Below are 11,358 nucleotides of genomic sequence, written 5' to 3'. Positions count from 1 at the left end.
CCCTTTAATGACTTAACAAAAACATCGCACGCTTTAACACAAAACGTAGTACATTTCCGCATCTTCAAAGGCCTTTCAGTAGTCGTGGGGAACATAAAGTGCGATGTAAACACTCCGTGCGGTATCGCCGTGCATTAGAGAAGCAACAGGTAAGCGAAGTGGTCTTTAATAAACAATTGAACACGGTAACAGGTTGCCACTGTACTGCTTAATGCCTACCCAACTCGTGACGGTGCAACCCTTGCGAATTATAATTTGAGGTGAGTAGATAATATTATTGTTTGTTGTTTTTTTTTTTTAGTCAAGACGTGTAAGACAAAAGGCGTTTTAGTTTTTATCTTTTTGATTGAATTATCGTACTTTTAAGATATAAATAGAAAAATAATTTTCAATTCATAGACCAATTTTTGTATATTATCGGAATATTCAACTCCGCTCTTCTTACAATTGAAAAGATAATAGATAATCGATAAAAGTCCATTAAAATTCTTAATGCTTTTAAATTAAGATTATTAAATAATATAGAATATTGTTTTCTATTTTGTGTTGGTATATTATTGGATTGAATAAGTGCTTTTGGTATAAAATTTACGTAGTATAGTACCTCATCTTTTTTTAAGTCGGTGAAAATGGGACAAGGAGTAAAAATGAAAGTCACGGGTACAAAATAACATTTACTTAAACGTAACTTATTACAAGTGTCTGGTTACGACATACAAGTGAATCTGTTCCTCTAGCGATCCAATGTACCATAATCTCACACTTACAACAAACACCAATAAGATTGGCCCGCGCTAAATGAAACTGGGCAAACTAAATAACTATTTCTTTGTAGTATTTTTCAGTTCGTAATAACAATCCATCACATCAAGTCCAGAGTTGATTAGAGGATAAGTAGTTTCAAACAATTGTCATTGTAAATACCAGTTCATTTAGTGTGGACCAATCTTTTAACAACAAGCCCAGATGGCGCTACATTCGTTTCAACATTACCACAGATAACGCAAATGTTGGCATGCGTCAATAATATCCTACCATTACTTACCAATCAAAAATTAAATACTTTATGACTATAATAATGCTGTGTCAATTTTATTTGCAAAATTCCTGTAAATACCATTTATTGGTTCAAACAATATAACCTAAAAATTTTGTAAGTACCAAATCTACATTTGCTGACATATATTATTATAATTTAGACAATTTAAACAGCCATATATTAAATTTAAACTTAAATTATCTACTAATATAATTTTAGCAAACCTTGCACGCTTATGATGTACTGCGACACAACTACTAAAGTATGCATGATTTGTTAAACTTAATGAAAGCAGCGAATCGATAAAATAATCACTAATTAATAGAATACAATCGCATTATCAATAACTACTTACTAGGTACATTTTATCACATTTAAAAACAATAATAACATGAATTAATCAACATTTATGTTCGGTAGACATTATACGAACTTCTTAGATATAGTGAGCTCTCTGGTCTGGGCTGATGGTCCAAATAGTGTAGTCACTAGTCTAATTTAGTCAATAGAAAATTCAATGGTGTACCTCGAGTGAGTTTATCGCCAGAATCACAAATGTAGCGAGAGGTCTAATGGCAGTCATTGAACTTTCACAATATTTGAACAAACATGACCTAAAGCTACACTAGCGCCCTCTGGTGAGCACAAAAATGGTAGCCGTAAACCATTGACACTATCATTCAACAAATTGAATCGAAAAGTATCCTTTCTCTTCTATACTCTCAGTCGACTGTCGCTTAAATGCGATTCAACTCTGGTGAGAATTGCTGGCAAAACAGATTCAGTGTTTTAACACAAGAGATGTTTTTTGTTATCGACAACATTTGCAAATCATTTAGTACACAGTACAGTCTATAAAAGAAGTACGAAGATTTTATTGAAATATTGCATAAACAATGGAATTACGATATCGTAAAAACTCAGTTTAATGTTGTAAAAAATAAGGTGCCTTCTTATTAAAACAATTTCACTCAATATTTTATTTTAAAGAAGGCATTAAAACAAACAAAATTTTCCCATATTAATTTTTTTGTCGTTTTATACTTGAATACCTTAGCCCTTTACTGCATTTCTTATCGCTGAGATCTCTAATACAATCAATTGAAAAGCGCAACTAAGACTACTAATTATTACTATAACACGAATTATTTGAAAATATTCATATACAAAGAATTAGCATAAAAAGAGTAGGTAAACACATCAATACCATTATATAATGCATGGGTTTGTGAAGTTATATATTAAAGTACCAGAGACAAATAGAATTATGGTATTCATAAAAGTCATAACGAACTACATAAATAAGGAATTTGTTAAGAAACTCCATAAAACATATTGTAAGGAAACACTCCGAAAATTATTTACTATAAACTATTAAAAACTTTCAATTTATGAAAGATGGATAGTTTAGAAATAGGTAATTACATTATAATGTTTAATTAATTAGTTAGTCAAAATTAATTTATATAAATAATGATGAAAGAACGCTCATTGAAAACATTCAGATGTACCTAACATCAAAACTCAATGAGAGGGAAATTTCCAAATGAGAGTTAATGAGAGCTTGTGAACAAAACGAAATGCCCCTATCAGACCCGGAGAAAATGTAACAGATAATAATAATTCCTTCAGGATACTGTCGCGCAAAGAAACCCTTAACCCATAGCTCTTTCCATTAGGAGGCCAGAAGTCAGGGACCACGAGTGCGTACCCTTAGTACGAGTTTGCTTCACGTTTTAACGAAATCCAAACGAGAGCACGTTCGGCCCTCTGATTGGCCGCCTCAAAAAACAACCAATCAGAACGCCGATCGCTACCTCGTTTCGATCTCATGAAACGTAAAAAATTTCATTCATAACTAATGGATGGGCCTCTTGGCTTTTTCCGTGATATTATCAACCAATGAAAACAATCCGATTGTAGCTGACAGAACTGACTGGTTTAAGACACTTTGACAAACTATAATTTAAACTGTTTTCAACATACTTTGTGACTTAGTTTTCATCTTATTCACCATTGGAGAGTACATTTTTCAAGCGGTTTCCATTACATATTTCGTTCTATCTTAATTTTGGAGTATGTAAACGATGTAATTATAGTAAGTATAAATAGGTATATTATTCTATAGAAGGCAAGAGAATTTTAGTCCATTTTGTGCATAGTGCTTCGTATTTGTGAGCGAATAGATACTACTTGAGGCAAAAACAGACTGTACAGTCAACCAAGCTATTTGGTATAAAGGAAAGAAAATAAAGATTTATTCAATTTTGAGGCAATACTCATACAAAAAGTTCGGCTTCGTTATAAAGCGTAACGAGAGCTCTTGTCTTTGTACTGTTTATTATTCGCATACCAATTAACTTTGCTGACTGTACATGTCCGTTGCAAGATTAGCTTGTATTTACGTTTAGAAGAAGTTGGGAGTAACACGAGAAATTGAGCTAAAAGTCTATAACAAGCCACTCTAAGGTACTAAATTAATATAGAGACAGGGAAAACTAACCTTTATTCCTAAGGATTACAGTACAAAATCTATGAATGGTGTTGTTAGCAAGCTCATTTCCTTATATTCATGTGACATAATTACTTTTTTTCTAGCGATTTGGACTATTTATGTTTACCTTATTAATTAAGTTAAAAGGACCACGTTTGTTACATACTATCGTAGTATAAGACAAGTTTGTTTATTTAAGGCTACACGAGCCAACTTTGGCTATAATAAATTGGCTATCTCAAACATTACATTATTATTATTCCAATCATACAGAGCTTAATTTTCTAATGCACTATATTTATTCATAGGTGTCTATTGCTTGCAATTACATTTCTACTTTAAGTTTTTTTGCGTCGTGTAATTCGGTTAATAAAGAAGCGGCTTTAAAGTCAAAGGTTTATGGTCGAATTTGCCACAGCGACCTATACCTATGATCTATGTTGACTTTGATCCTCCTAATATTACCATTCTTCATTTAACTTAACACCGTATTCTCGGACGAACTGAGCCGAAAGTTCATGATTTAGGACCCCTATCTAGTTCGAAACTAGACGGGCTAACATGAAACGAGCACGTGAATGGAACCGGACACATTTGTAAGCAGTAATACCCCGACTTAAGAGAATTTTACTGATGTGGCAACTATTATTGTAACAGTACTTTTAAGCGAGCTCAAAATGTAGGTGGTAAAATAAGATGTCATTTGACATCAAAATCCTCCTCAAAGACCCGTCTCACATACTGGACATCGACCAAAATGTATAATTATTGCATAGCAGTATCATCAATCCGTTACATTCGTCATGCACATTTTAAACAGCTAGAGCTCTTGTCTTTCATTCAACCATCATTAAGTCGGGGTACTACTGCAACACATGGACATAACAACACACATACATAACTACCTAGACAACGACACGAGTACATAGAGATGAGCCCAATACTCAATACTCAGTACTAAGTACTCAGTAGTCGAGCGCCCACTCGTTCTCCTGCAGGAACGCGTCCACAACCTCCTTCATCGTGAAGTTAGGAATTAATTGATCCGCTGTCAACTTCACACGAGTCACCGGGTCGAAGTGCCCGACACGCTGTAAAAGAGAATTGTAGGTAGAATTAACTCATGATTAAGTGTTATTATTGGAAATGACAAAACTATGCGACCACGATTACTATAACTTAGTCGAAATGTTGAAACAACAAAATAACTAAAGGAGTTTCCTTTATTTTCTTTTGTAATTCCTCCATTTATAGTCATAAAACTACAATTAAGTCGATTATATTAAGTAACTACTTCAAACCAAAACCAAAAATAATAAAAAAGCTAGTACATTTATTTTAGAATAGGTAGTTATTTTTACCTCCAAATGTTCCTCGATGTCTTTCTTCTCATAAGTAATACCGCTGGGCGTGATCACCGGCTCGTTCAGTATCTCGAAACTGATCTTGCCGCACAAATAATCCGGCACGTCACGTTTCTATACATAAATACAATAACAAGTTAATATATAGTGAACTGAAAATCACGGTTTACTCACGTAAATTAATGGACAAAACCTCTGCTAGTTTCGAGTCACAGAGGGACTCTTCATCATGAGCAGCGTGTGCAGACGAGGCGACGTCGCGCAGTCTACTAAAGAGTCCCTCGGTGACTTTTGGTTCATTAAGTATGTCTCACGCTAGTTTTTATTAAAATTCTTACATATACTGAGTGAAATAAATTAAGAAATCTATTTTAAAATACAACATACCCTTCTTCTTTCGTCCATTTTAGAAAATAGTATATTTAATTCACTCCTGTAGTTATTCTGTAAACAAATAAATGTTCATTAGGTAGTGTTTCTTACTCATTCATTTCAAACTACTTACCTATATTAGTTCAACGAGCCATCCTTGTTCACTCTCTTAATACGGAGACAAGTCAATTGTTACGGATAAAATATAAACAACAAGTTTAGGTAAGGGATAAGCAAAGTAAACACAATTTTTGACTTATATACTTACACATTCGTCCTCTATTTTAGACGCCTTACTACTAACATCGTCCTTGTTATTAGCTTCTAATTTTAATGCTTCTATTCTACGCTGCATATCCTCATTTATTAACCTGAAAAAGAAGTAATATTCGTTAGTTAGTATTAACAAAGTAAACCAAAGCAACTTACAACGAAACAACCGACATTTCATTAATTTTGTATAGGTATGGTTAGGCCGTATTCATTCCCTACTTTGACATGATGTAAAAATATTCCATTCTTTTCATGAAAGAAACGGTTCTTTGTATTAAAAAAAAGTCGACTCAATATTGATGTCACCTTGCGTCCTAAGGCCCTAAGTAAACAGACTTAGGCCGTCGACCGTCTAAGCCAGTCAAGCAGTCGACCGTGATGTGCATGGAAGTGTATCTGAATTATTAATTCAATGCAAAGCTGTCCCCGAGCATACATAAATAAAGCGTAGCCACTGATGCATGACAAACAAAGCTACCTAATGTCACCATTCATTGATAAAATTTTTGATGTACGCATTCACAGTACAGGGCCACGTTTCGAAAATTCCTTCCTTCGAAGTTATCTCGTAGAATTTTGTTCAAACAACAACTTTCTTTGTTTTCGCCAATACGACATTGTGTTGACAAAAAAATGTTACTAATGTAAAGACAAATAGCGACTACTATTTAAATAACGAATGACGATTCTGCAGACAGAAATAAAAGGAAAACAAATCTTGATACTTTATAGGTTTTAAACTCGATACAAAAATCAATAGAGTAGGTACGATGCTTTGCTTTGAGTCAGAATAGAAGATCATAAAGAATACGAGTCAGTTGACTTATTACATAAGTGGTGAAATGCGAGTGTTACATTGCTTGAAATGTACACCTCTGCGAACTCCTCAGAGTTTTTTTTTTATTCTTTAATAAATATATTGGAGGGTTTAATCACATAAACTCCTCAGGGTTGAAAGGCGCAAGTTTATGTATGGAAATGTCAGTTTACCTATTCAAATAAGACTGCAGTTCGATCTCCTGCGCTATTCTCTTCTCTTCTTGTACGTTCCATCGCTTTTTCCTCGCTATACGGATTTGTGCGGCGATGTCATCGCCGAAGTTTAACTTCTGTTCACGCGCCAAGTCATTCGCTGGAACACATAATTAAGACACATTAACGATATTGCGTAGTTGTAAATAACTCATTACGATTGTACTTTGGTAACAAATAATTTATAAAATTTCAAATGCATAAGCTTAAACTCTCCGAGAGTTACTTTTGACCCTTTTTTAAGGCGGGAATACCATCCAATAAATTATCTCGCCATGGGTAAGGCGAGTCGGAGTGTCAGACTCTTATTGACTGAAAACCACCCCGTTCCTTCTCCTGCTTTTCGAGCTGGAGTCCAGTAAACCCGCTAGGTAGTGCCCTGCTCTGGACTCTTGACCCTATGCTTGGATATAGAACCAATTCACATCACGCTTTGTAACGTGTATGCTATACTAATAAACGTTAGCTATTCTAACACTCAAATAAAAAAATTACATCATCGACGAATTATCTAAAGTTGAGTCTCATAAAAACAAACAAGGAAACAGGCGACTATCCACTTTTTAAAATGTAAATAGGTATTTCCAGAACAATCTTTTAACATATGATTCATTCACTCATAATATAGAACAACACACACTTAGAATTCAATGATCACGGCTCAAGTCTACTTTATTTTCGAAACAACACATTTTGAATCATAGTTTTTGTATGGCTGCTAGCCAAAATAAAATTGTTGTAGAAAAACAATATTGTTTGATACAAAAAACTACTCTTTGAAAAATGCGGATTCTTCTAATAGGTAGTGAATACTAAACAAGTCACATCATAGAAGAAAACCAACAAATAGCATAATTATACAGGGTGTCCCTGAAGTCGACGTCCAACAGGCACCAGATGATCGGCAAGGTTCAAAATGTTATCAGAAAAATATAAAAAAAAATCTAAGTCCTACAGTTTTTAAATTACAGTGACTTATGTGTTATCCACGAAAAAGTACACCCTGTGCCAGTCTTTTGACTCTTGTTGCTACAAATCTTTATACAAATACATGTTATATCAGGAAAAGGGGAAAAGTAAAATTTTCACCTGTTTATTAATTATTATGGCGGTAGTAGTGGCAAATTTCATCAGATTTATACTTTGCAAATTATTTCAATTATCTTTCATAACATTTCAACTTAAAAAATTCTTCTAGTCAAATCAAAACCATCAGAGAACAAAATGATGTCAAATAACAGGCCCTTTTTAAGGGGAGAAAATCATCTAATTACTTCTCCTGCTTTGGGCGAAGCGAGAGGGAAAGTCAGACTCTTACTGACCAAAAACCACCCCATTTCTACTCCTGCCCTTTGGGCCAGAGACCCGGTAAACTCCCTAGGTAGTCCGGAGCTCCAGGAAATAACAGACCCTTTGCTAGAAATATTCATACCTTTTACTAGTGACTAATTACTTTCGAAATGAAACAAACTATAATATAATAAATAGTATTTCGGTGACAAAAGTGTCACCTTGAATTAGTACATATTAAAATTACTATAATTGGATATACATTTGAACTGAATCCTTTTGACTGTGTGCTAAAAATAGACTAACATTGATTTTGTAATTACAAGCCCATTATATTCTATTTACCTATATTCAGCTGATAGTGACGGAATGGTTACTGTCATTTAAGTTTACCTTAACAGACCCTATGCTAGAAATATTAATATTTTACTAGTGATTACTTTCGAAATGAAACAAACTATTATAATAAATAGTATTTCGGTGAGGTGTCACTAATGATATTTTACTATAATTGGAATACATGAACTGAATCCTTTTGACTGTGTGCTAAAAATAGACTAACATTGATTTTGTAATTACAAGCCCATTATATTCTATTTACCTATATTCAGCTGATAGTGACAGAATGGTTACTGTCATTTAAGTTTACCTTGTATTATTAATATTTAATTATATTTAAGTTTATGATAGTTAATGATTTTTAAATGTAGGATAATATGGAATGAATCTTCTGAAGTGTAAAATAAAATATTAACGTTGTTGATGATTACCTAACTATCTACATAATATATAGGATATTACCCTCTATTCCTGATGAATAAATTATTTTTATGTAGGGCAAAACTGGCCTGCAGATTGCTAGAATAAAATCAATCGGTACCAGAATTTATACAAGATAATAATTTTAAAGTCTATTCATAATTTTTATGGCTGGCTTCTTAATTCATAACAATGGGATTACAAGCAGTATTTTATTCACAAATATACTCTATTAATTGTTGGTCATGCAATGACAAATTCTTTTATTTATTATTTATAATGGCATAATGATAATAAAGAAAATAATTATGTTGAATCATTTAAATAAGTAACTATTGGAATTTCCAAATAATACAATGCATACTTATTTATTTATTGTGAAATACTTCAAGGCAGAGATGGTTATCTCCTTTGATTGAATAATAAAAATTCATAGATATTTCTAGACTGCCACAATAATTATAACAAAGAGTTGTTCCACCAATTTTGTTGGATAATTATCTAAGTAGTAACAAAATTAACTGTGTGGATGTGTATGTTTCTAAATACACCCACAACATAGGACAAAATCTTAATGCGACCACTTTGAAAAAAATGGCGAAATTGAATTCCTTTCCTCAATATTGTATTCAAACTTCAAATATTCTTGAGCATTACCAGTATTTTATTGAGTAACATACAATTTGTTTTTAATTAACATATTTTTGTATATTCTACTAGTTCTAAGTCTATATAATATGCACATATAAACTGTTTAAGGTCAAGGCTAAAGTCTAGTATTTAAATGAGACCTTCAAATTAATAGTAAATCAATTTTATTGAGTCACTAGGTCTCTCGCTGTGTGTTCTACTTTACTTACAATCACAGGTGTGAAAGAATTCAAGAATAATGACAGATAATAATTTTACCTGTAAGCTACATAATGGTAAACAATAAAACCACATTCCTCAAATAGATATGACTTAATTAAACAATCCATTTCCATATCAATTAGTGTAATGTATTCCTATCTAGCTAAACAAAAATTCCATATAAAATCCAACTAGCTAGAGAAATATTTATAAAAAAAAAAAAACTAGTTTCTAGCAATGCCATCATCTGCATTACTGTGATAAAAGTGTATGTACTATTCCAAATTATACCCAACCTGTGTCAAATTTCATTCAAATCCATTCAACCATATTGACATCATTGAGTAACAAATCAGTATTCAAACTTTCACACCTTGTATTTAATATATAGCCTTTTTACTCAGACTTTCTCCACTTCTGAGTGTCAATTTGCCAGGTGACAAAGGCCTCCTCCAATCTTCTCCATTCACACCTTATAGTATAGATCAATTCTTACCTCTATGCAGATGCTTAATGGCTTCATCGTAACAGTCCAGTTCCACCAATGCTTGTCCCAAAAAGAAATGGCCTTTCACTTGATTATTGTCTATGTCAAGAGCTCTGCGGCAGTCCTGGCACGTTGCCTCCCATCTCTTCATCTTCAGGTGGCACAGTGCACGGTTTGTGAAGTATGTCGCTACTGAAGGGTTTTTTATCTGTAAAGAGTCATCAATTTGAAGTTAGAATCACACAAAGAGCTAAATTATACATGTGTTAGATTATAATTTTACATATAAAAACAAAGATTGCTTTGATTTCAGTGTCACATTAACACATAAAGTAAGTACCTACCTAATTTGAAATAAAATACATAATGTAGAAAATGAAAATACAAACATAAAATTGTAAAAGTATATAATAGAGATGAAAATAAATAGCCTGTTAATATTAACCCACTTTCCTCATAGTCATACCAATAAAATTCTTATCTTATAAGATGTAGGTACAAATAAACATCACATTTAATATGTACTTTCTAATGAGAAATAAACATGTGATACTTTATGACTCATGGAAACGATTCCAAAACAAAGAAATTATCACTGGTTTAACATTTTCCTCTATTTTTTTTTATGTAACTTCAATAATGTCACAAAACTTAAACTTCTTGAAAAGAATATGGAGTTTGAAACTAGAACAAGCACATTTAAATTAAAAAAAAAACAAATGATTTATTTTCAAAATAAAGGTTTTACTTTTACCTTAGTGTGTGAAAATTAAATAGAAAATGAGTTAATTTCCTTTACTTTGCGTTGAAAAAATCGCATGTGAAGTAACTATATTTATAGATAAACGGTTAGTACTCACGATAGCCTTTGTATAGCAGTTCATAGCATCCTCAAAGCGCCTTAGGCTGAACAATCTGTTTCCCTGTTCCTTCAGCTCTTTATCGGTGAGGTTCGCTGTGGTATACGTATGTTTACTCATTTTTCTAGCAATATCCGCACTTCGTTCAAGCCTATTTAATCACATATATCATTATTCGCCTTAAGTAAACTAGTAAAAGTTTACGAAATATTATTTTCGTACACAATTGAATAAAATATCTTGTAATTATTTTTCTTCTAGAAAAATATGTTTGTCAGCCTTTGACATTAGCATTTTTTGTTTTTGACAGTCAAGCCAGTCAACGACAAGAACAGTGCTGCCAGTCTAACTAGAGTGATCAATGTTGCCAAGTAATCGTTAAACTAATTTTCCACAGTTTGTAGTATTTATTGACACAATGTTAATTAAATTACTTTTTTAACAATAGCGTGCATACTTCACCTGACGATAATCAGACGGTTTCAGCCTGGACGGCGGACAAAGCAACTGATTCCTCAGAAGTATTGATTTGAATT

General features: G+C 32.7%; 1 protein-coding gene across 1 annotated transcript; it reads right to left on the bottom strand.

Annotated features, from left to right (window-relative positions):
* Nucleotides 1-661: 661 nt before the first annotated feature.
* Nucleotides 662-11,159, bottom strand: LOC118264025 (E3 ubiquitin-protein ligase CHIP). Its single transcript, XM_035576340.2, has 7 exons — nt 10,823-11,159; nt 9,972-10,170; nt 6,533-6,674; nt 5,538-5,640; nt 5,285-5,341; nt 4,895-5,011; nt 662-4,624 (listed from the first exon to the last, which is right to left on the bottom strand). Exons 1-7 carry the CDS (start codon nt 10,940-10,942, stop codon nt 4,499-4,501), a joined length of 864 nt encoding a protein of 287 aa, XP_035432233.1. The 5' UTR covers nt 10,943-11,159; the 3' UTR covers nt 662-4,498.
* Between the last annotated feature and the right edge of the window lie 199 nt (nt 11,160-11,358).

The sequence above is a fragment of the Spodoptera frugiperda genome, chromosome 26, assembly GCF_023101765.2.
Source record: "Spodoptera frugiperda isolate SF20-4 chromosome 26, AGI-APGP_CSIRO_Sfru_2.0, whole genome shotgun sequence".
Lineage (NCBI taxonomy): Eukaryota > Metazoa > Arthropoda > Insecta > Lepidoptera > Noctuidae > Spodoptera > Spodoptera frugiperda.
Note: the sequence above shows the minus strand (reverse complement) of the source record. Positions and strands in the feature narration are given on the sequence as shown.